The sequence below is a fragment of the Cygnus olor genome, chromosome 5 (genome assembly GCF_009769625.2).
Source record: "Cygnus olor isolate bCygOlo1 chromosome 5, bCygOlo1.pri.v2, whole genome shotgun sequence".
In the NCBI taxonomy this organism is placed as follows: Eukaryota; Metazoa; Chordata; class Aves; order Anseriformes; family Anatidae; genus Cygnus; species Cygnus olor.
Window position 1 is genome coordinate 44,666,520 of NC_049173.1, and position 26,447 is coordinate 44,692,966.

The 26,447-nt window shown below is 38.9% G+C and overlaps 1 protein-coding gene across 13 annotated transcripts in view; it reads left to right on the forward strand.

Moving 5' to 3' along the window:
* Window positions 1-26,447, forward strand: part of NUBPL (nucleotide binding protein like) — a 103,994-nt gene that overhangs the window by 30,833 nt on the left and 46,714 nt on the right. For all 13 annotated transcript variants that reach the window (XM_040560334.1, XM_040560330.1, XM_040560338.1 and 10 more), the window contains 3 exons: window positions 53-143; window positions 13,552-13,591; window positions 13,679-13,769. In XM_040560334.1, the coding sequence (XP_040416268.1) occupies window positions 53-143; window positions 13,552-13,591; window positions 13,679-13,769 (222 nt within the window). The remainder of the gene's footprint in view (window positions 1-52; window positions 144-13,551; window positions 13,592-13,678; window positions 13,770-26,447) is intronic.

Here is a 26,447-nt window from a genome sequence, read left to right on the forward strand (position 1 = left end):
ATAAAGGAAGACAAACATTTTGACAAATACTTTTTCTTTGGTCCTTATACAGACAAAAGAAGTTGGTTTGCTTGATGCAGACATATACGGGCCTTCAATTCCAAAGATGATGAACCTTAAAGGAAACCCAGAATTAACACCAAGTAAGTGTGATTTTTTTCTTGTTGCTTTCTTGTTCAGGAATGAGCATAGATGTGCTTCCTTGGCATGGCACAGAAGGGGTGCAAACAAAAGATGAAAATGTACTGTATTCATTTTTTTAAATTTTTGTTAGTGAGATTGCTTTCAAATGTATTTCATTGTATTTGAAATGTATTTCAAATGTATTTAGTTCGTACAGCTAAGAGCATACTTGTGGTCTTTGTTCATGTTGGTCCACAGGCTTTGAGATTTTCGTGGATTATTACTGAAAAGACTGGAAAAGGTAACCAGGGAAGAAAGGATATTGTCAGTAGGCTTAGACTTGCAGACAGTGGGATTTTGATCCCATTGTAGAACGTATTTTGGTTTTGTTTTGTTATGTTGGAGTAGTAGGCAGGGGGGGAGACTAGGAAATGAGAGAGACCATTACAGTAGTTTGTACTGTAATGACTTTTCAAAATGTCATTGAAATGGTTGCCTTTGGTCTCTCTCTCTCTCTCTCTCTCTAGTCAAATACTCCGGGCCACTTGATTCTTTTTTTAATCTCAAGTTGTGAGTTTAGAAAAACAGTCATGGTGACTACCAGAAAGTCAAGACAGTAGACAGAACTACTGATTTTCCTTCTGTTCCTTCCCTTCTGTTGGGAGGGATTCTGGTCTGAGGAAAAGCCAATTCAGGCAGGAGAGTCTAGAGAGAAGTAAGGAAGATGTAAAGTAGAAAGGCTGCATCAAGTCTGTTCACCTTTCAGAAACGTAACTTCGACTTTGGCCAAATGAGAGTGGAATTGAAGAACAGCTTTATCCTACTAACCTCTGAGATGATAGGATTTTAGTGCTTTGTTTTGCTCTTCTGAAAAATTTAGATGCAGTAAATTTAGGATTACTGTCTCCTTATGTTTCCGCACTTTAGTCTGGAGAAAGAAGTAGTAATGCATTTCTATATACAGATACACTGCAGGTGGACAAGAAGATGTATGCTTGTACAAGTGACTGTCCATTTGAGTACTTTTAAGTACCTGGCTTACAAATATAGAAATCATTTAGATACTTTCACAGAGGGGAAGAGATTACTTGGTTCTATTTGTTGGGCTTCTGATTTAGTTTTTGAAGGTAAAGGCTAACTCCATTGTATGATAAATAACTGAAGCCTTTCATGTATCATCAGTACAGTTTGACTTCCTGATACAAACTGAAGTATTCTTGCATTCTCTTGTAATTCAGGACCTGCTGAGAGTGTGTCTCATAGGCTCTGTTCTCCTGTAAAATATAAATATATATATATGTGTATTTGCCATGAATTCCGCATTTGAAATGCATTATGCGATATGAGCACAAGGGACTATGTTGCAATGTCCACCGTATCTCGTTTTCCTTTTTATATGATGTAGATTATATATTGTTAACAGATGTTACTGACTTTTTCCTTTCCAAAGATGATCATGTAAAAGGTTGCTTCTCCATCTTTTTTTCCTCACTGCTAGAAAATGGTCAGATAGCTTTGAAATTCTTACAAATCTTGCCATGTATTTTATTAACCCACAGCCAATTTAAATCTATATCGTGAGCCCCAAATAAAGAGGAAGTTGCCCAGTCTATTTCATGGGGTCATAACATTAAATTTGCTAAGAATGTAATGACTTAAAGTATATTCATTTAGGTATTAGGACGGATCAATGTTGTGATATATAAACTTTGGTGTCTGCAGATACTTCGAGGATACAGCTGAAAATTAACTGTAAGCTTTTGTCTTGGCATGTTTTGTGGGCTATGAAAAACACAGCATTCAGTGGAACAGAAATTGGAGCATTTCCTTGAGTTGAAATTGCTTCTGTTGGCCTGTAAACACATTTTGATTGCAAACATACATTCTTTCTGCCTCTATATGGAATGTACAAGGAAATAATACCAGGATTTAAGAACATGCCTCATTTTTAAGCGACAGAAAATGGATTAGCGTATTTCAAAAGGGTGACATATAACACAAGTCTACTGAGAAAATGATGTAACAATTCAGTATGAATGGTAAGGGGGTAGAATTTCTATTTCAGGAATTCTGTTTACTTTTCAGTGCAGTTTAACTCTGGAGTTGATGAAGCTGTGGAGTAGCAATGATGACGGTGCTGACATTAAGATGATTTGGTTGTGAAAATAGGATACTGGAAGGCATAGGAAACTTTAATTGTAAACTTCAAGGATTTCTTTATTCTAGTGAGTAGCAACGATAAGATATGCTTGCAAAAAAAGGATCAGTTGTATGGGTGTGTGTGCACGTACATACTTTTCTATTTACATCTATGTATATATTATTTATATGACTTTTGATGAAGTTTGGCCTTATTTTTCCTACTTCTTATTAGATAATTATCTTTATTTTCAAGAATAAAACTCTGAACAATTCTTGTTTTGTAGACTATGAGGAAAAACAGTTCTACACATTAAAGATTTGTATTAACAGTGTTAACGTTATCAGTAAGTCAATTAAAAACGCCAGACCATATTGCTCAGAGCCCCATCCAGCCTGGCCTTGAACACTTCCAGGGATGGGGCATCCACAGCTTCTGTGGGCAACCTGTTCCAGTGCCTCACCACCCTAAAGAATTTCTTCCTATATATAATCTAAACCTACCCTCTTGTAGTTTAAAGCCATTACCCCTTGTTCTACCATTATACTCCCTAACAAGAAGTCCCGCCCCAGCTTTCCTGCAGGCCCCCTTTAGGCACTGGAAGGTTGCTGTAAAGTCTCCCTGGAGCGTTCTCCAGGCTGAACAACCCCAACTCCCTCAGCCTGTCTTCACAAAAGAGGTGCTCCAGCCCCTTCATCTTCTTCGTGGCCCTCCTCTGGGTTCATTACAACAGGTCCATGTCCTTGTTATGCTGTGGGTCCCAGAGCTGAACTCAGTACTCCAGGTGGGGTCTCACAAGAGCAGAGGGGGAGAATCCCTTCCCTCATCCTGCTGGCCACGTGTCTTTTTATGCAGCCCAGGATGTGGTTGGCTTTCTGGTCTGCAAGCACACATTGTCAGCTCATGTTGAGCTTCTCATCCAGCAACACCCCCAGGTCCTTCTCCTCAGGGCTGCTCTCAATCCATTCTCTGCTCAGCCTGTACTTGTGTTTGGGATTATCCTGGCCCAGATGCAGGACCATGAACTTGACCTTGTTGAACCTCATGAGGTTCACACAGGCCCACCTCTCAGGCCTGACCACGTCCCTCTGGACGGCATCCCTTCCCTCCAGTGTGTTGACTGCACTGCACATTTTGGTGTCATTGGCAAGCTTGCTGAGGGTGCACTCGATCCCACTGCCTGTCACCGACCAAGATGTTACGAGTGCATTCTGGGAACCTCCTGGCTTGCCTATGCCTTGTTGCACCGTCCCTTCAGTGGATATCGGCGTGGTTGAAGTCCCCCATGAGGAACAGGGCTGGTTAACATGAAGCTCTCCTGTCTGTCTATGGAGGGTCTCATCTTGGGCTTCCTGGTCAAGTGTCCTGTAGCAGGCTCCCCCTGTAATGTCCCTGCCCTCTATTTCATCCTGACCCATAAGCTCTCAGTTGGCTCCTCATCCACCCCAGGTGGAGCTCCGTGCGCTCCAGGTGATCATTGACAGAGAGGGTGATGAATTCAGTTCAAAATGAGTTAGGAGTTTCCAGTGAGGAGAGAGTCTGTATAAATGGAAGGTACTCCATTACCTTAATCTTGCAGACTTGAGTACATTGGAGAAAGTCTGCTAGCACTTAATAGGGTATCATTCAAATTACTTTTACTAAATGGTCAGGGAAATCCTGGTTAATAAGTTGATGACTGAATTTAATTAGCCAATGGAGGATTATCTAACTATGGAATAAATACCAACATCAGCTACAATATATACACAGATCAATATTTCTAACACAAGTAATGAAAGTGTTGCTTCTGCTTTTTCCCCAAATAGTGTACTTAAAAGCTGTTTTCTGGCTTAGTGTACTGAGAAAGTTGTTTTCTTTCTTTACCATTTAAACTACTTGGCAGAAAGTAAAAGCTGTCATACAGCTGCAAGGATGTTGCCCTTTTGCCGGATAAATATAACACTTCTTCACTTAAATGATTATGAAGATTTTGGTGGGCTTTTTTATTTATGGCAGTTGAGTGCTCTTTTAATACTTCGAAGCTTAGTTGCCATTCTGTGATGCTTTCAGTGTCCTTTTTATTTCTTAGTTAAGTAGTATATTGAAAAGATCACTACTAGACATCTGTTTTCAAACTTTGGTATTGAGAAGTAGTTCCTGAGAGAATGAAATTAGTGGGTGTGTTGCAGCCCTACTGAAGCTAGTAATATTACAGGAGCTACAGCAATGCAATTACTGATAAAATTCTAAAATCAGGAACAGGTGTTCACATTTTTTTTCCCTGGGATACATTTACGTATCTACTGCTCTTCAGTTTAATAGCAGAATCTCAAACAGAAAGTGATGGTTGAAAATACGCTCTGTAGTTGCAGTTTAAAGATGTCTACATGAAATAGTCTTATCAAGGGATCTGGGGATCCATTTTTGGGTTATTTTCCCTAGGTAGATAATGTTACATTGATAGTGTAGTTGTTCAGGTGACCATGAAGTTTCCCAGTTATATGTGAGAGATTAATTTTAAAGATAGAACTTGTGTTCACCACCATTAGTTGTCTATGCGCTAGTTGTCTTTATGCTTTACCAGTGGAACCTCGTCATGATTAATTCAAATAAAAACTAAATTTGATTGCCTCAAAAAACGCATTTTGTTATTGCTACTGCCTCTTGATTTGTGAACAAGTTATTTTTAAATAGTACGTAGTTTAATGTTTTGCATTATTGATTCTATGTTGAAAGTAGACTGAATTGAAAGCTCGTGTTTTACTTCTGGTGCTGTCTTGCCACAGTTTATGTAGGTGGCTGAAGGAGAGCAGTCACACCTCAGATTCGTTGGGCCACGAAGCCATGCAGTTCTGTTTTTGCAGATCTGAAGTCAGGGCCAGACCCTCTTTGGGTTTATCAGGGGACTTTGTTAGAATGGGACTTCTTTTTTTCAAAGTACATTCAACATCCCTATTTTTTTTAATCTTATTTTTCCCTTCAGCAGACAAACTTCCCATCCTCTCTGATTCTTGTACCTGTTTGTTGTCCTTAGGCTGGCAAGCCTAGTCTGCCCTTTTAACTTGCTCTCCTTTAGCTCCCTGAAGCATTTGCTATTTGCACCATCCTTATTCATGATATTTAGTTGAAGACTAAGCAGACATGTCTGGGCTGCAAAAACTGTTTGTGTTGATTTCATTATAGAAGAGGGTCAGCTGCAGTCAGTGGCATTGCTGATTGAAAATCCATGCGCTGGTGAGAAGACTGGTTTGAGGTCGATGTCTTTTCTTATTATCCCAAAAAGCCATCTGATACTCTTAGGCAAGCATGTATTGAGAATAGACTGTCTATGTTATGCAAAAATGGTAAAATGGTTAAAAAAAAAAAAAAAAGGCATAGTAAAAAATCTCTTTTTGTTTGAGAGCCAAATTCAGGTAGCTGTTACAGTGAAAACAAAAAAGTGAGAAAACATAGCAATGGTGTACAGGTATTGCAGCCTACAATAAGTAAAATAATTTTAAATAAAAACGAAAGATGTGTTCACAGGAAATGGGCTTTCTTAGGATCATCCCAAGCAGTTCTGCAGTAGCTCACTGCCCAAATACCTGGTTATGTTTTTGGCTTCTAGGACACTTGTTGTTATTGTTGTTCTTGTTCCCTATTAAGGACTGGTAAGTTCCAAAAACTCCAGCTGAAACCACTGGCATTATAGGTACACAGACACTTTGAAAATCCGTTTCAAAGTCTTGAAGACAAAATAGTAATTCAGAATGTTGTAGTTAGTTGTATTTCTATTTTGGAGGCTCTTTCATATGTCATGAGGTAGTTGAAAATGAGAAGAATATTTAAGTGTTAAATTATTTATTCTGGACCTTGACTATTGCCCTCAAACCTGTAACAATTAACCTTGAACTTGATTAACTTGGAAATTGTTGATGTCACTTGTAGGAAAAAAAAAAGGTGACCTTTACTTGGGGGAAAGGAAGTGGATAAGGAGTGGCAATCTGATCAAGGAGTGAAAAGGAATTAAAAGTATGTTGGGGATCAGTATGGAAAAAGGACTGTTTTAACTGCAATGAAGACATCTATTGCTTTTGAATCTCTATTTTTACATTTCTTTTTCTTCTATCTTTTAAGTAGATTATAAGTTTGGCAAAAAAAACTAGCTTTCTCTTAAAATTTTATCTGGTTTCACTAGGTATTTTGAAATCACATATCTAGATAGTAATCATACCATATTGTGTTAGATTTATAGTCCTGAAAGACTCAAGACTGCCTGTGTAGTTTGAGATGACACCAACCCTGCAATGGATTGTTTATAAACACATATTTGTTAGTTGCTGTTTAAAAAATAAGAAAAAAAACAATTAATGTGGTTAACTTATTAAGATTTTATTTTTCATTGTTGAACAACTCATACTTAAAATTCAAAAAAAAAGTAAGATGATAAGGTGGGAAACGTAGTACGTAGTAAGTAAAATTTTTACTGAGAGCAGCCCTTTTGGATAAGGGGCAAATCAAATTTTACTAAATGCTATTGCGACAAATTACTGAAACACAACTAGAAGCAAATACATGTCAACATGTCAGGTACTTGAAAGCAGAGTATTTTACTCTTCATATTGTAAATCCTGTCATATGGTAATTATAAATGTTTTGATATAGATTATGACTAGCACAATATTACAAGGTTTACTATTCAAGATGTAAATGGTTCATCAGGTTCAACTTTTATACAAATTGGAACCAAGTTGCAAAATGGTTTTATTGTAGTAAAATGATAAACATGCATTTAATTGTACGTATATAAACAAAAAAAGATTCATTTTCCTTTTTGTACACTGAACATATTTACCTGTTTGCTTATTTCAGAGGAATAAATGTTTCCATCCCTCTTATCTGCTTGACGTGTAATTAAAGAACTGTAACTAATTCTGAACTTTCTCAGTATTTTCATCTAGCAATTTCACTTTCATGCTTTATCTCTGTGGTTTTCTTGCTGTATTTTCCATCTTTCCTCCCCTTCTCCACAGTATAACTGAGTGCTTATTCAGGAGAAAGAACAAAACTGAATACATCAAAAATAGAAAAAATCTATTTTAATCCTTTGCCTATAGTGACAAGAGGCTAAAAGTGACAATAAAAGTTTAAAAGCTAACATCTCTTTCCCTTGCTTTAGTTGATAGTCTTGTAAAGAATCCTGAGCTTCATTTTACAAATGGTGAAATAGGAATAAAATCACAAAAGGATGTATGGAGGTGATTCATGAGAAACGCAAAGGGGAATATTTAATATACAAACAACACTTGTTTGTTTGCCTTAAATGGAGAGTTAACAAGTTTACTGTAGTTTTCATCTGTCATTAGCATCCAGCATCTTCAACAGTTACTGAAATTATATATAATCATTTGAACAGTTTACTTGTTTTATTTTCATTGACACTTTCTTTTTTTTGTCTTGATTACAGTATATAACCTAAAAAGGCTGAACAGACTCAGATATATTGAGTTCCATGTTTTTTCTTGGAAAGCAGTGGAAGACCCTGGTTAACTGCAGGGTTTTTTTGAAGTTAGATCTTGAACTGAAGGGAGTGCGTGGGGAATGTCTGCCCCTTAGGTTCTTGGTACTCCGTGTTGTGTCTGGAGTTACTATTGTCCTGTGTTACATGACTGACTTGGGCAATCCTCCTTTCACAGGAGCATCCGAAGCAAGGCCGTGCTTCACATAACTTGCCTGATAAACACTTAAAACTAATCCTGTGCTTTTATTCCAAACCTAACAAGCCAATGATGCTTAAAAATGTAACAAGGATATGAGTAAATCCCTGTGCTGTTTGCTTTTGCCAGGCGCACTTTTGATGTATAGTCTTCCAGCAAGCAATTAGACCTTTTGCTTTTGGGTAGGACTGATGTCACAGCTGCAAACCCGCTTCAGTAATGAAAAGCCTCTCACAGAGCCTTGTTGCCTCTGCAGTCTGCCGGCAGGGAAAAAGTAATGAGAACCTAATGGGATCGGGAGGCTGACTAAATATGAGAAGCAAATCTTTTGGAAAAGCCACGTTTCTTCATGCATTTATTTCTTAAACTTGAATTGTGTTGCCAGTATTGAATAATGTTCTTTGAGTCTCTGTGGTGGTTTACTTTGGTTTAAGCATTTGTGATGCCTCCGTGGCTAGATAACACTGTTAGCACAGGGCGTGATGGGAAATCGCAGCCTTCCTCCTTCGAGCTTAAAATACAAATTGCAGTGCCTTTGAGGCAATCCTTCAAATAAATTTGCAGCAGTGTGAAATCAAACTTGAAGTCTCAATTAGACTGTCACTTGCCATAGAATATTCTGGGCTTTTGGCATAAGCAGCTAAAACGATGCTTGGGATTTTACAACTTGTGACTCTGACCAGCCTTGTGGTGACAGTGGCCCGCCCTTTCTGAGGCGGCCTGGTGGCTGCTCTCTTGTGTGATGCTCGGGCCCGGCTGCAGGCCTCCGCGCTTCTTGCCCCCCCTCCCCTCTGCCTTTCTTTCCTCTCACATCACCATTCTGTGGGTGGAATTAAGTTGCCTTTGCACTGGAAACTTGCACTGTTTTAAACATGCTGGGATGTCAAGCTACCCCTTCAGAAAGTATGGCTTACCTGTGTCCTCAGTGAAACCCTCTGCACACATCTCAGCTCCCAAAGGCATCTGGAGTGGTGGCGAAACATCTGTATTGACACTAGTGAAGCCCACCATTTTGTTAGTCTATTTCCTTTCCTGTCCTGTATCTACTTTTTCCACAATTTAAAGATGATAATTTTCTATAAACCTATTAAGATTACCTACTTTTTCTTTTTTTTTTTGGTTGTTGGAAATCTCTGTTCAACCCTGCATTGTCTGGAGCCTTCCAGTCCTTGAATGGAACCTGGATCCTCCCATTAGAGGCTGTTGATCTGGAGAGCTGGCTGTCAAACTAGACTGCAAATAACTTCCTTATACTTCTGCATAGCAACAGCCGTACAAAAATTACTGTTTGCTCTGATTAACAGAAAGTTCTGTGTAAATTGGAGCCCTAACTTAGATTGATAGAATATTCCGTAGCCACTGCAGCATGAAATTGTACACAATTGAAAACCAGCTGATGCAAAAAGTTGTTGAGATTTTACAAGTGACCATGCTGAAAATCTGTTTCAGCTTGTCTATATGTATGGCACATTAATTGAGTTTGTCTCAGATGATTTTGTTTAATGTACTAGAATCCACAGCGTATTCTGCACTGTCTTATTCATTCTCTGACTAGCGTGGTGGCATAGTGCTTTGTCGTGCCATACATCTTCTGTGTTTGAGGCAGTGAGACACGGCTGAGATGTGAGGAGGAGTAAAAATGGCAATTTGTCATGAAAATCTCAGCTACTGTTGAGCTGTACAAACAGCAGCAGAACCTTTAGCTTCGGTGTGCACTGTGAAGAAGTACCAGCTTGCTGAAATCGCAATAATTGTATGCCGAAGAGTTGCTGCATAGTTTTTTGTTTTAATAAAATACAATGGAAGATGAAGGATTACTTAAAGTTATGAGCTATTTAGAAATAGAAATATACTTTTAAATATACTTTTAAAGCTGCTGTTCTAATGCTTAAATGTGTGATGTTAAAATGCCATTCAGAGACTCAGGTATTACAGACAATATGTAGTGTGATTTTTTTTTCCTACTTTTTTCTGTTGTATACTGATTATGCCTAGGTTATCTGTTTTTATTTTAATTCTTTCAGTTTCAAGGGAAAATATGTAACTTCACCAATAAAACTGAATGTTTATCAGTTGTCATTACATGCTTTCTAACATTGGAGATAAGTGGAACCATGGCTCTGTGCAGCCTTTGGGAAGGATGCAGTACAGGTCTCCAAATCTGCAGGATTCTTGAATAATCTGTAGCACAGTTTCACAATCTGTGTCTTGATTCTCTCATCTGTAAAATGAGATAATACCTCCCTACATGGATGTTACAGAAATAACATCCATGTAATAAGCTGCCTTTATTTTTCTTAAGCAGTGTGATGCCTCTTAATGAGGCATAGTGTAACATCACAACCTTCTGGAATAATGGTCTTTACTTACCTGATGAGATGAGACTGAAATGAACCTTTTGCTTGCTCTAGTGCTTCAGTCAGCAGACTTGAAACAAAACCAAGAGTTGAAATGTCCCTGCCTATAGGCCTCATAGCTGTGTACTTTGTGCTGTGCTAACCTATGGCTACCATCAAACAGCTATGTCAGGCTTTCTAGAGAAAAAGAACTCAGTTTCTTAGGGTGATCTGCATGGCTTGGCATTTGGAAAAAAAAATAATTCAAACCCGAAAGCATACCTATTATGAAATGCAGAAGATCCATCCTAATGACTTCAACATCATTCAGCCTCATTCTTCCCCAAGGGAGTAACAACCCAGTCCTCAGACCGGTCCTAGAACACTTTTAATCAGCCATCTGCTGAACTGCTCTAATGAGTTTGCACGCGTTTGCCTTTTCCAGTGCTCTACCAGAAAAGGCATTTTATTGGTAGTTTGTTGGTACTCTATTGATCTTATTGATCTGGTTTTGCACATTCACTGAAAACACAGAACCCTTTAATTTAGGGCCATCGAGCTTACTTAGTTTGCAAACAAGGAAACTGATCTCTTAGCATAGATGGCATAGTATGGCTGTGTCTGTTACAATTTTAAGAAATGAGATTTATTGTGTTTTCTCTTGGTTTTCTGAAGCTGTATAGTAGGCATCTCATCTGATAACAGAGAAGGAAGTGTTAACTGTACTCTGAAAGAAATAGGAAATAGAGATGTTACTGAGAACTCATTTAGTTTAATCTTCTTTACATGTTATGCTTTAGAAAATCTTCATGAGACCCAGGGTGAAGGAGGAAGAATGCCTGTTGCTTTTGATGAGACAAGGGTGATTACCAGAGCCCACTGAAGCACTTTAGGTTTCAGATAGTCTTAAGAATGCTTTTTAGCAGTAGGCAGGTAGTGGGGTGCTTTGCGGTATTTTGTATTACTTTGAGAATATGCAGGATGTTATAGGCAGAATATACAGCAGGTTGGGAATTGTTCTTATGCAATGTGTAAACTTGATTAAGTTTTGCTCCTCTGAGCAGTTTATAGTCCTTGGTGTTAACCAAGGAAATAAGATCCAGTTTGGATAAAAATGAAACTCTACTGTTGAGAAGTAAACAATGCATGCGTTTTTAGCAACAGAGATTCCTTTTCTTACTCTGTAGATCAGTGTTTGTGTACCCATAGCAACTCTCCTGTTACCATCTGAGGAGAAGGAGAGGGACGTTCATGAAGGTGTGTCTGTTGCGTGAGACTAGTACGTCGTACCTGGGCTCTGTACAGCAGAAACTGTGCAGGTAGTGGATCTGAGATTTAGTCTCAGATATTTGACTGACATATTTTAAAGCACCTGGATTGAACTGAGAAGTTGCGTGATATTTTGGTGAACTTTCTTATGTTTTCAGATGTTCTGCATCTTTTCCTTTCTTCTTATCTTCTGGTTCCTCATCCTCACGTACTGAGCAGTCAAGAATCAGCTTCCCCCCCGCTTTTTTTTGTAATTGTTCCTAATTCATGGTAAAGATGAAGCAGACCTTGATGCTGCAAAGATATATGCTGTTGTTGATGCTTTTTTAAACCTTTTTATAGGTAAATATGAAAGCGATCTTTTTTCTCAAGACTGTTAACAGGATTATAACTTGTGGCAGTATGTATGTTTACAAGGACACCAAAGCAGTGCCTAGAGGGGGCTCTAGGCTCAAGTTCAAATGTCATCAACATCTTCATAGCTAAGCAATCTTGCTGCAGGGGGAAGAAGTAAGCCTGAGTACTAGGATTATGGTTAGACAGTATAATGCCACCAAAACTCAGCCCTGATTGAAAACTGAACAGAACTACACAAGTGTGTTGAGCTAGCTCAGTGAATCAGTCCAAGCCCTTCTCTTCTTGAGTAACAGCGCAGTAGTCATGCAAGTGATTTGTTTAGTTTCTGTTTCTCTTTTTAATTTGAAAACCAAAATACTGTGAATACAAAAAACATATCTAATTTATTTTTGACCATATTTCTACAGAATTACATGGCTTGAATGCCTGTTTACTTTTCATTGCTTGAAAGCTTTCATCGGTATGTTTTAGCTGTTTAATTTGAGTGCTCCCGGGTGTTACTTTGTCTGAATTTGGAGTTCAGCTTTGAATGCACAACATTTTATTCCCATTGTTTTTATTTTGCTATATATATATTTACTTCAGATGCATCAAAGATTTCTGTCAAAATATGTATTGTAATATATTTTTTATGGCTTACTGTTCTTGCAGTTTTCTGCTAGTTCCTGCCTGTACATGCTCTTAAAATAACCTGGATAGGCTCAAATAAAATTCCTTTTGTTCTTCTGTGTGTGTGTTTGAGCACGTGTGCCATTTTGAGTTAAGGTGGGAATTGAGATGGCAGAGAGTATAAAGAAAGAGGAGGTTTTGGCTTTTGGAGAGTTTTGCTCTGTATGCACTCATGTTATCTTTTTGTTTACTTTCTGCTGCCTTACCACCGTGCCAGCAGAACAACTGCAATATTTCTCCACTTTTCTTCTTGACATGGGAAAGCATAGGAATATGGAGCATGGCAAGGATATTGCCTTTGTAATGTCCAAATAAACATATATTGTTTCTACAGAAATGTTTCTAAGTCCTGCAGACTTCCTCTAGGACTTCTTACCTAGAGCTGTTACCAGCATATACTGGTGGCTTTATTTTGTACCTCTCACCTGGGGTTCAAAGCAGACAATACAAAGAGGAATAAGAGGAATTCTCTGAAACGTGGTGTTTTAAAGGGAATGGTCCTCTGATTCGTAAGATTAATTAGTGGCACAGTTAATAAATAAATAATATCTCACAGCATTTTAGGACTTTGTTTTTGTTTTGATAAAAATGACTCAGCAGTTGACCAAGTATTGCAGAAGTAGAAGGCTACCAAATAGGTTATCTACGCCTTGTAGCAGGGGGATTTTTAATAAGCTGATGAAGTCTAGGTTTCTGCAGCACAGAGTTATAATATGGGCAAATGCACTGGCAAGACCTCAATGGTACCAGTTAAATGTTGCAAACTAAGAAAAAGTGGAGGTAGGGTCTCAGGTAAAATAGACAAAGGCATACACGTATATATACTGAAGGAATGAGAGGGGGGAAATAGACAAATACTGCTGGGAGAGAGGGAAAACTGCTTTTAGAAGGAAACATTTGTCTAAGCTTATTTCTTCTTCAAAAAACAAAACAAACAAAAACACTCTTCCAAAAAAAAACTTGTTTGCTTTTGTTTTAGAAAATCTAATGAGGCCCCTTAAGAACTATGGAATCGCATGGTGAGCATGTTTCAATTCAAATCAAGTTTCTATACGGATGTACTTGGTATCGTGCTGGAAAGTTAAGCTTGTGCTGTATTGTTTCAGCATGTCCATGGGCTTCTTGATAGAGGAGACCGCCCCAGTTGTGTGGAGAGGACTCATGGTCATGTCAGCTGTTGAGAAGTTGTTGAGACAGGTAAGGATTTACATTTAACTGATACGTGAGTATCCATAACATCATTTCAAATTAGCGGTGCGTATTTTTGTTTCTTGGTCTTTTATATGGACTTGTATTGCTGTCAGACTTCTGAAACATGTTTTGTGCACTAAGGTTTTATTTTTTCAGTGTCAGTAACTTAATAGAAAGGTTTTCACTGGAGAACCAAATGGCACAAATCTTCTTGCGGACACTTGACAAGAGTCATGGACCTAACTGCCATTTGCAGCCTTGCTTACTTAACGGAAGTTGCATAGCAGGCAAACTGCAAGCAATATGCATTTGAAACAATAATCCCCGGAGGTTATCTCAAATGAACTAATAAGATTGGTGGTACAGAACTCATGTGGTGTTGTCACTGGTCTTTTGATTTGCAATTTTCTGGCCTTTTGGAACTGGTGTTTGTAAGGAAAATTAGAAAAAATCTTCTGGGGTATTTTTTTTTTTTAATTGTACTTCCTGTGCATTTCAAGTATTTATTACAACGTATGATCATGCATGACTTCCACTTACGTTCCGTCACCTTATGACCATTCTGAGAATAAGAGAATTTAATTTTCTCTTTAGGTAAGAGGAAAAGTTGATATTTACTGTATTTACCTCTTCTCTTCACATTGTCATTGTTCCATGCATTTGATGAGGGGATCACCCCATTTTAATGCATTTTTGTGTATTTTTAAATAATATTTTGCAAATGTCTAACAATTTGAATGTATAGGTGTCTGTGCTTACCTACAGCTGCATTCCCGTATGTGCTTATTTATTCACCAGCACTAAGAATTCTTGGATGGCATTTGACAGGTACATGAAAATCATTAGATACTATCTCTGTGTAATGCAGATAAATCGTTGGTTAATAAAACTCCTGGCATATGGAAGCAGGGTGGCTTCTTTATTTCTTGACAGATCGTTTTTTCCTTCTTAGTGTGAGTAGATTTGTGAAGTGCTAATGAGACAAACAGCTGAAAAAATGCATTAAGTGCATTAAGGTTCTCTGTTTAAACTTGGAAGTGACCCACATTGTTCATGGCTGACATCTATTCCAGAGATCTGATGTATACAGCTTGGGGATCACTAGATTTTGTTTTTTTGTGTGTTCCGTAAATACTTCCAAACTTTATGCTCCCTTAATGACTGCGAAGGAGGTGTGTTTGTTTTTTTGTTTCTTTTCTTTTCCCCCAGCCTGTTTCCAGTTTTACTGAATTCTTCTCTGTTTCTAACAGACTTTAGAATAGCGGCAAATGTTGCCCTAGTTAGAAAGGACACGTGTGCCAAAATTTAAGGGAGAACCTCTTTGTCTAGACTTGACATTTAGAAATAAGAGGTATCCATGCCAATAGCTGTGGAAGGCTGTTCTGTCCTCTTCGTGTGTCTCATTGCGTTGGCCAGGCTGACAAAGACTAGAGCCTAAAACCTCAAAGACAGAGCTGAAGTTAGCACCTGCTGCATTCACATACTCAGCCCTGGGAGACTGAAGCCTTTTGGCAGGCACTGCAGTGCTACTGCTTCAGTCGGTGGTATCCCCAGATGGGAAGCGTGTGCCAGCTTCCTCATGGAGGGTGTTGATGGTGCTGTGTAATGAGCTCACTGCTCCCTAGAAGCCAGTGAAGCAGTTACGTGCTGCCCAACTGCAACGGGAACAAGGCAGAGTCCATTAATGCTCAGGGCATCAGTGATTTCGCTGACAATGGAACCTACCTTCTGAAAGAGGAAGGCCTAATAGCTACGTTTCTTCTCTCCTGAAGCATTTTTGCCTCTGTTTATAATCAGGGTTTGCTTAAATCTGCGCTGGAAAGAATTGTTTGTGTCTTCTCCCAAGAGGAAAAACTCATAGCTGACAGGAAGAACCAGTGGGTTCTTTCAAATGCACAGGTGGTCTTCAGAAAACGACTGACAAATTATCCAGACTTACACATGCTGCTTTGGTTTTAAAAATTGTAATATCTCCCTTCTGACACAGCTAACCCATGCTTGAGATCGACTAGTAACTAATGTTAGAGCCTAGGACAACTGAACGAGAGAGGACTACAGCATGTGATAAATATCATTCTCTTTGTGTTGAAAATGGTTTTGTGATCTCTTGGGTCTTTTGAAGCTGTTTCCTCTTTTCTCTTTATCTGTTCTGGTTGGTTGGCTGTTACCAATTGCTTGACAGGATAAAATTGCTTGCAAGAATAAAATGCTTCTGCTTGTATTTAACTTTCTTAAGCAATGTTCTTAAGAAATAGCTGCTTTACCTCTATAGCTACGTGTAAACTATCTGAATTAGCTCCCTAATCTAGATTTATAGTCTATAACTTTGAATGCACAAAAGCTCCTTACATTAGAGAAGCTGATAAAATATTAAGTTCTTAAAATAATTAAGTCACCCAGGTAGAAAACACCTGATGGAACTGATTGTGTCAGAAGTTCCCAGGCTTTCACACGAAAAATACTGGTAGTATTTCATAATGGTGTTTACTGTTAGGTCATGGTGGCTTTTTTGTGTGTGTTGTTTTAAGAGGTTTTGTATTTGCTCTGTAAATAAATTTTTTTTCTTTCCATACGAAAGAACCAGTTTTTCAGAGTTGATCATGCTTCAGATACTCCAGTACAGCACTAAGACTTGTTAACTCTTAATCGGTCTGTGCCTTTAGTTAGTATTTAAATGCTTCTTTTACTCTAGCAGTTTATCAAATCTCTGGAATTCTTTGTCTGGAAAATGCGTTTTGTTAAATATATACACTCTGTTGTTCCTTGTGTACCTCGTGCGGGTAGGATGTCCTACTCAAGTATTGAAAGAGCTTTGCAAACGTCGCTTTTCGTAATACACATGTAGTTTTCTTCCTCTCATCCTTGGTGGATGAATGGCTTTTCAGTGCTGCCCCCCCCACCCAAAAAAAAAAAAAAATCCACCAGTTTTGGATCCAAGCTCCCCTTTTGACATGTGTCTACTCAGAAAAACTGTTAGTTCTTGTGAACTGCAAGCAGTAATGGAATATTTGATATTCATAGAACATACAAACATGCTTGTAACTCTTTCAGTTAAACATCTCTAGTTTACGTGCCTTGAAATTGTGGCCAGTTGTCATGGGCCATATGATCTGAGGTTTAGTTGTGGCTGAGAAATTACTTTTGTTAACATAATTAGATGTACTGTAGGCCTGTTTATGTTGCAGGATGATAATTCCTCTTATCCAGACTTTTTAAGTCTACTCATTTCCCAGTAACACTTGTTTTCATATAAAAACTCATCCACCTTTGTTAACACTTCCTTTGAATTTTGCTAGCCTGTAGGTGAGGTAGAATGGAGTATTTTTTGGTTTACTTGAAATTTTGAAAGGGTAGTTCTGAAATCTTTTCTGTGAAGATACCATTAAAGCCTGTGCAGAGAAGTTTTGATAGTTCTCCATTGTCATGTGTGCCACTGGGCTTTTCCTATTTGCTTTCCACTTAACATACACTTTGGAAGCTGCCTCCTCTTATATATAGTCCCATTCAGTGCTCGCTCCTTTACTCTGTGTGTTTCCTGATCTAGTGCTATGGTTCAGATTAAGAGTTCCTCAAAATGCATTGTCTTGGTGTATTTGCTGTGGAAATGAGTCCTGGTTAACTTTAGGCTAAATATAGTAAAGATTCTGATTTTTTTTTAATTTTTTTTTTTAATGAAAGTTACCTAAAGTCTGTGCCTGAATAGTGATGTTTCCGAGAAGCTCTGAAGTAAATGTCAAGTAGACAGCTGAGAGCCTTGGAAGAGCACCGATGAGAAGAAGGGGTGGGAGGGTGGGGGAAGGCAAGCAAAACTTGTAGTCTGGTTTAAACTGCTACTGCAACAAGGATTTTATGTGGTCATTACCACTGTATTATAGATCCTGTACTGTAAGTTTTCTAGCACTATTTCCACTTCTGCCTGTTGTGATTTAATCCAGCAGGCAGCCAAGTACCACACTGTCGCTTGTTCGCTCTCCCCAGCTGAGATGGAGAGAACCGGAAAGGTAAAGGTGCGAGAACTCATGTGCTGAGATAATGACAGCTCACTAGGTAAGGCAAAAGCTATGCGTGCAAGCAAGGCAAAACAAGGAATGCATTCATTGCCTCCTGTTGGCATGCAAGTGTTCAGCCACTTCCAGGAAAGCGGGGCTCATCACACAACGATTGCTTGGGAAGATTAATGTCATCACTCTGAATGTCTGCCTTTCCTCCTCCTTTCGCCCAGCTGTTATTGCTGATCATGATGCCCCATGGTATGGGACATCCCTTTGGTCGCTCTCGTCAGCTGTCTTGGCTGTGTCCCCTCTGAGCCTCTGGTGTGCCCCCAGCCTCCTCGCTGGCAGGGCAGCACAAGGAGCAGAAAAGTCCTTGGCTCTGTGTAAGCACTGCTCTGCAACAGCTCAAACACTGGTGTGTTATCACCACTATTTTCATCAAAAATTCCAAACCCAGCATCATACAAGTCTCTACAAATAAAGTTAACTCTAACCCAACTAAAACCATAACACAGTCTGAGAACATCTTGACAGTTCAGCAGCAAAGGAGCAAATAGAAGAATGTAGACAAGACCCTGTACTAATCTAGGCTCAGTAAGGTTGGTTGCTCTACATCCTAGAATATATTGTGGCAATTATTTGGCCAAAAGGCTGGCAGGAGGGAAGAGGCATTGCAGTTGACCACCAATTTAATTGTTACTGTAGTCATAGCAGTAATACAAGTGAAGGGGATTTTTTGTTTAGAGTATATAACTTTTAATGTAAAAGGTAGCACATGTTGGTTGCTTACATCTTAATAGATGTGGAATAACAGAGTTCATCAGGTTGAAATACAAGCACAGGGTGGACTATGGGTATAAAGTGCATATTTCAGCGTGTAGTGTTACTCTGTATTTATCAATAAAATTGTGTCACTATGAGAAGCAAGCGTTGCCTACACAATAGAGATTATAGATGTGAGTAATTCTGTTAAGTGCAACCAGTTCAGTTAGTCCACTTGGAACTAGCCCAAAGAAGCTGCTCTCTTTTCAAGGCAGGGATCTCTGATTTATTAACATCCTTAACAGGATTTCTTACCCTGACATGACATTTTAACCTATGTTTTTGCAGACTAGCCAGATCTCACCTGGCAAGACTCCTGTATTTCTTCCTTATCCTGCTCCTCTAGAGCAGCAAGAACATCTTGTGCGTTGGCAGCCTCCTTGGTATAGTATAGGTAAAAGCTAACCCTCAGAACTGCTGAACGTGTTGTGAGCTCTAAAGGTTCCTTAGTTGTACCTGAGAAGGATGAACAAATTTTTCCTAGAAAGACAACGAAGTTCTCTGGAGTGGCTCAATTCTACATTTATCTAATCTCCATTTCTTCCTTGCTCCTTTTAGCAACAGTTTAGTGCCTTTGTTTTATAAAAGGTACATATTGAAAGAAAATTAAATGAACTTTCACTGAAAGGGATATAATTGGAACGGAAATAATACAGAGAAGCTAGCAGAAAGCAAATGATACAAACCTTCGAATGCAGAGCACTTGCACATGAACAAAAGGAAATGGGGTCTTGCACTTTGAAGCATGGACAGACTTTATCCCCTACAAATATGTGTTGAAAGAACATAAATTCAGCAAAGGAAATTACCAAAATGATTTCTTTAACCTAAAGCAGATTAGAGCTGTAGTTTTAAGATTCAGTCTTGTCCTTTAAAAAAAACTTTAACTCAGTTTATGTGGTGGTTATAGTTGTATGTTCTGGCTGGAGGTGGAGGTTTTGTGTGCCACTTTCCTTTTGAAGTTCTTCTCTACTAAGAGCAGAGCTAATTTGAAATCAGCACTTAACAGAAGTAATGGTGGTAGTATTTTTATAGCATTGCGTGTGGGTGTATATACATATATGCATCTGGAACTTTTTTTGTAGCATAATGTTCTAATGCTTAATGTATTTTGCAGGTATATGCACAATTGCTTAACACCTGATTGTACATGCTACCTTACTTGCATCTTCTGCAAAGAGCCATCGAAGTGGTAAGGGGTCTGAAGCATGTAATAAGAGATACTGTGAATACTGGATTTACTTGATTTTGTAAAGGTTAATGGGACATCTGAACTGTTGTCTTCAGCTACCTAACTGATACATACAGAGAAGATGGAGGTAGATGCTTCCTGTATGTGCACAGCGAAGTTTTCCCAGAGAGATTACAGATTCTCTCTTTTGGAAGATAATCAGAACTCAGTTGGACGAGGTTCTGAGCAACCTGCTCCCAGTTGGTCCTGCTCTGTGCAGAAGGATGAACCAGAAAACATCTTGAGGTCCATTCCAACCTAAATTGTTCTGTGAATCTGTGATTAATTCTAAAATAGGCATCCTGCTGCTTATTTGACTAGCAGTGTATATAATTTATCTGCAGCTCAGAGAGAAGAAGGTTATACCTTTCAAAGAGAAGACTGAATGCTCTAGCCAGTGATCAAGACCTAAAATGAAATGCAGGTCTCTCTCTTGTGTGAGTGTCCTAATCACAAAGCTAGACAGACATGCTTGCAAGACATCTTGCGTCTTGCTCAAATGAATATATAATTAAGTCTTTCAGTCAAATGAGCAAGTTTCAATATAATGAATGAGAGCATATTTTCCACAGTAGCACTTAAAGCCATTTGGCCACTTGACAGGTGCTACATCAGATCCCCATAGGCAGAGACAAAATATTCCAACCCAAATAATTTTTGTCTTGAATGAGCATTCTAAATATGAACTAGGAAAAAAACGTTTCATCACTTATATGGTAAATATCACCGGGGGCTTGCTGTAGGTTGAAATTATTAGTAGTGTGGTGGGGAAAAAATGTCTTTTCAGGATAAAATTAGTGAGAGTGTATGGGTGGATGAGAGGGAACAGTGAGAGGGATTCAGCAGAGAATGGCACGTCTTAGGTCAGGAGAAAGGCAACAATAACAAATTGATGGCTCTGATTTTTTGCAGCTATATTTCAAATGAATTGAAAGGATCCCCAGAATAGTAGTAGTGAGTCAATGATGAAAATTATTCTTATTGTAAATGTAAAGAGCAACTGGAGGGAGGAAAAAAAAAACACTGCAGTAAAGCAAGAAGCAAAAAGATATTTTTGGATTGTGGTTTTTAACACTCTTTGGTTTCGGAAGGGCACTCCATCAAAAGATTTCCCTTGAAGACATTTAACTTGCATTATGGCGGTTGATTGTAGAGACGGGAAAAGGGTGAGGTGCTGCGGTGGGGAATTGTAGCAGAGGTGATCAGGAGGTTGAATAGTGATCAGTATTAATCATATTTTTGCCTTCTAATATACATTTAACAGTCTGTATGCTTGTCTTTATCGACAGAATAGATGTACGTGAACTGTGTATGCTAAAGGCAGACAATTTTTTTCTCTGTATTTTGTTTCTGCAACATTTTGCAGTTGAAAATTTTTGCTAATTTCAACACTGAATTGTTTTGAAATATTCATTTATCTGGTCTGCAAGTAATTGAGAAACTGAAGCATATAGTCTGTAGCAGGATATTTACAGTTTATGTTTCAGAGAGGTAAACAAAGCTGTGTTTATATTATGAGCTACTAAGATGTGTTTATATTCTGCACTGCATAATTTTAAAATATGGTAGTCTCACCAGGTGTCTCTACATGTAAAAAAAAAAATAAAAAAAAAAAATGTTGCCAGCATTTCAACAATTTTTTAAAAACTGTGTTCTGTTTTAATTTTCTATTTTGAGTTATCTTAGCCTGAGGTGAGCACAGAGATTGTTAGGCCAGGCCAGAGGCTGTTATTTTGTCATTTTGAGGGGGCGGAAGTTGAGATAGCACTGTTCTTCAGAGCATGAAGAGCAGTTGCATCTTGAGGCAGTTGGGATGCTTTTCTGTTTTTATTTTTGTGATCCAAAGTACAGTAACAAAAAGATCCAGACACTTCATCATTATATAGAGGATCACTGATACAATGTATTTGTTTTATTTAGAACGGTCAAGATCTGCCATTGAGATACTTCGAAAAAGGGAGCAAAACTCAGTAGTAGTGGTGGCCAAACTTTGCAGTAAGGTCTGCTTCGATACGCTCCTAGGGCTGCACGTAATTGGCCTGTGTCTGCAACTGGCAGGCAACAGACAGTAACTGAATGTGTGTGAGATTTTTCCTTAAACCTTTCATGAGCTTTCATTTAAAAGCAGGGAAGGTCAAGAGGTGTGTGCCTTATCACCAAATGTAAGGAACCTCTTTTGAGGGTAGGATAAGATGCCCTCTCATACCTTGTAAAGGAGTTTGGGGAGGCAGGGAAGCCTATGCTGATTTTTGTTGCATTCATTTTGCTGTGACTAAAGGACAAATAACCTAACATCTTCTCATCCAAAGCCCACTGAAACCAGTGGGTTTGAAACTGATTTCTATGAGCTTTAGTTTGTGGCGTTGATGTTTAGAAAAGCCCGTTACAGGAATTCTTTGTGCAATCATCGCTAATTTGCTAAAATATTAATAATGGTCTTGAAGGGCCCTGTCTATTCAGAGAGAACTGCCTAAACCAGTCCCAGTCAGTATGCATGTATTGCAAGGGCAGTGGTTATACTTCCTGGAGATGGGAAGCTAAACACAGATTGAGCGGTGTCCTGCAGTCCAAGCCGTGGAAGACAGCAGAAAGCCTCTCCTGCCACCCCCTGCCCTCCGAGTTCCTCACAGCCGGAGCATTCCTGCTGCCACCCTGTGCCATATCCCTTTGCCTCCAGTGCTCCTGTGTGTTTTGGGAAAGGTGTGATTGAACGAATATAGGCTTGATTCTTTTGTTCCAGCTGAAGCTACAAAACCTGTTTTGTTGCTTTTCTTCCCTTAATGAAGGAAGTAGGATCTATACAGATCCCTGTTGCTTTATTGGCTTGCCTTAGCAGTTGATATGAAAAGGGATTATAGCCTGTGAAAGGAATTGACAATCATAAAAAGAAGTGTTAGAAAAGCCAGAAGAAAACAAAAACATTAGCCAGCACCATAGTGCTGAACTGGAAGCATTTGCAGTAAATGTATTTTAACTGTCTTTGAGGATTAAAAAAAAAAAAGCCTAAGAACCGAGTGAGAATGTATTTACAGCAAACATTTCTTGGCCTGGTTCCTCAGCTGTCATGGTTATGACTGTGCAGCTACTGCTGCTGTGGGAGCAGGCTGTGAGAGTGTTTTCTTTGCTCTGCTTCCAGTAGTCTCATCTCCAGCACAGATTACACAGGTATGCATGTGTCTGCCCTCCTTTGCATAAAATAAAACAAATGCAAAACATGCAACTGTGTTTCTGGGTTTGACTACACAGGAAGAAATGGCAGAGAGCTCATGGTTTTTCAAAATGGCTGCCTTAGGGCTAGAGCTGATGTGTGTGTGTATATATACATGTACGTAATTCCTTCAGCTTTAAAAGAAACTGTTGTAAGGTTTAAGAGTTGGCATCATCTGTCTGCAGTGAAGTTCGGAACGTTGTGCCTAAAATGGCATCCAGCTTTGTTCTGTGAGAAAAGAGGTGGTGATTTAAGGATGTTCTCGAGTGTTTGCTAAACAGGAGTACTGGTGGTAGAAGAACTGGGAAAAAGAAAAGAAAACAAATAATGCTTTCTCAAAGTTTCCATAGTTAATGTGAGACTTTTCAAAATACTGAGTGTTGTAGGTAGTTATTGCCACTCTATCACTTTCTTTTCAGTGATAAGGGAGTCTGTTCTTTCTTTCTGGCCGTAGTTCAAATGAAAAGGGGGACATGGGTATTGCTGTGCTGAATGTTGTGGTACCCAAAAGGTAGATGCCCTGTCTGCCAGAATGGAGTTGGAAAGCCAAAGCCTAGAAGAAAGCTGGGTCCACACCATTCCTGGGATTATGGAAATACATCGTTTGTCCCTCCCAGTGTTGCTGAGAGGTTACTTCAGACTTTTTGACACTGCCTCAGTAAAATAGGTACAGTATCTTTAAAGTGCTGAAGTTTAGAGCTTGATGTAGAGTAAGTGAAATTTAATGGTGCAAGTTAAATTTGTAGGGTCACGGGCTGGAAATGAACAATCCTGAAATTGCCGAGCAAGAATGCTATTAGGAAAAGCCTATGGGATGTGTCTCACTTTGTGTCTGTCCTGGATTTCAGCACGTAATTGTAGCCTGGATTAGACAGCTCTGTCAAGCTGAGATTTAGAGCCAAAACTGAGTATCTTCTGTTAGGTGCCAAGACCTTTCTCTTGGTTTAACTTGACAGGCTTATTCTGTGTTCAGAATAATAGCCTGGGAAGGAAACCATTCAGCCAGGACAAGAGAGCTGTGAGTTCAGTTTCTTTCTCAGTTTTACATTTAAACCTGTATTTCTCATTTCCCAAGAGGGTGCCATGAAGCTGCATAGAGCAGTCAAAACCTTCTGCTATACCAGTTGCTCTACAAACAGGGATGCACAATTCCTGGGACCAAAACTAGCAGCATGGCCAGTGCTATGCAGGAAATTCAGTTAGTCTGATGTTTCAGCCTTCCAGGTGAATTCTTCAGCTACCAAGTTTATATAAAGGGTTATGTTTGCTTCTGTGACTCCTGCATTCCTTGTACACTAGCTGAAATGACACCTGCTTGAGAAAATGAAACTCATATCTTCCACTTCATGTATGGGTTCTCTCACGTAGCTAATTACGATATCAAAAGCCACAATTACAGCAGCAGAACCACAGGCTTCTGGCATGTGTGTTCATTTTAAAATGTCTGTGAGTGCTCAGCTTTGTGTTGGATTCAGTGTTATCACTGACAGGTGCATTTTGAGCACGCCTGCTAGATTGGTCCTGTAAGACATGCTTCTCGCTCATAAAGGTATGTATAATTAATGGACCCCAAATGGACTTCTTCTGGTTGACATTTAAAATTGTAGAATCATAGAATTATTTAGGTTGGAAAAGACCTCTAAGATCATCTAGTCCAACCTTTAACCTAGCACTGCCAAGTCCACCATTAAACCATGTTACCAAGCTCTACATCTACATGTTTTTTGAAGACCTCCAGGAATGGTGACCCAACCACTTCCCTGGGCAGCCTGGTCCAATACTTCACAACCCTTTTGGTGAAGAAATTTTTCCTAGTATCCAACCAGAATCTTCCCTGGTGCAAATTAAAGCCTTTTCCTCTTGTCTTATCACTCGGTGCACAGCAGGGATTTTGATATTTGCAGCAAAAGAATTTTCACTATCTGTGCATTTTGTGGTGAAAATGTGTAGTTTAGTCTCAAGCATCCAAGTTACTGTGGGTTACAGGTACCTAGCTTTCACCTAATTCATAGCTTATGAGTTGCTATGAATCAGATGAGTTGCTTTTGAGGTGGTTTTGGGTGCTGCTGCCTTAATGCTTGGGTCCAATATGTTGTCCTTGCACCACTAAAACTGTGCTGCAAAAGTAAGTTGAAATAATTATGGATGAAGGGCAGACAGTGTTTGTGCCTCAGCTGGCTCTCCTCAATGCTCCTGGCAAATATTAGCTATGATAGCAAAGGTAAAGGAATTCTAAAGTACAGAGACTACTGTCATAATTATCAAAAATGACACAATCAAAATTCCACACTCCTTTTACAACCTTTCTTTCCTAGGGCTGCAGTTCAAATTTCAGCTAAAATACTTGGAGGATAGATATTGATATTTTCTACTAGCAAGCGATGCTTTCCCTGAGGACAGCAATAAATTTTTAGTGGTGATTGCCAAATTATATTTTGATTATTAACAAGCTGCTTTGTCAGTTTGGACTTTGTTGTGCCAAGTCAAGTGAAGAGCCTCCTGACACCTGGCAGTAAATAACACACCACACACGCACACAAATTGAGGAGATGCATGCGGGTGTGAAAGAGGAAGGAGTCAGTCTGTCCGCTGCTGTGCTTCCTTCAGCTGGAGCTGCATTCGCTTCTTGAGCAGTCTAAATCTTTAGGAGAGGTTTTAGGGTTGCTTCTGAATGTGTATGTGGAGCTCGCCAAAGCTGCTTCTTAGGCATGTTTTTTTCATTTTTAGGCATTTTTCATATTTCTGTTCAAAACTAAAGTGGACTGTCCTCCCCATCATGGCAACATTATTACATTGTTCAGTGTTACTCACTCAATTTCACTTAGCAAATGAAATATCAATGTAACTATATACACAGGTCTTAAAAAAAACTATACTGATATCGAATTAATATTTTAAATTACACATTTTTTTTTTAAATGAACTGACTTGCATTGTGACCATTGAAAACTGAGAGACTGATCCCTTCACTCACAACATCCTCCCATATCTCTTCTGCTCCCAGAAAATAGCTGTGGATACCCAAGAATGGCAGCAGTTTTTGTACTATTGCTAGTACTATTTCTACTATTTGCTGACTATTTCTCACATGCTAAATGATGCAAATATGAAATAATTGTGCTAAAGGCACCAGAGATTAATGCCTTTTTTTTTCCTGACCAAAAAACCCCAGTGCTCCTCTGTACTGTTTATGAAGCTGCAGTAGATGGTTCTGCTTTTACACTGTTTTAGTCTATCAACAGTGTCTTTTAAAAGAAAAATATGTTGTTATTAGCAGAATGATGCCTTTCATGTACACTTCTTTCACTGTAGTTAGTGGGTGCCCATTTAAAGTATGTTTTTTGCTAGGTATAAACAGTATTCTTTGTGTATCAATGATGAAGTAAGAATTGTAGCCAAATGCCAGGATAAAAATGAAAATATGAAGCCTG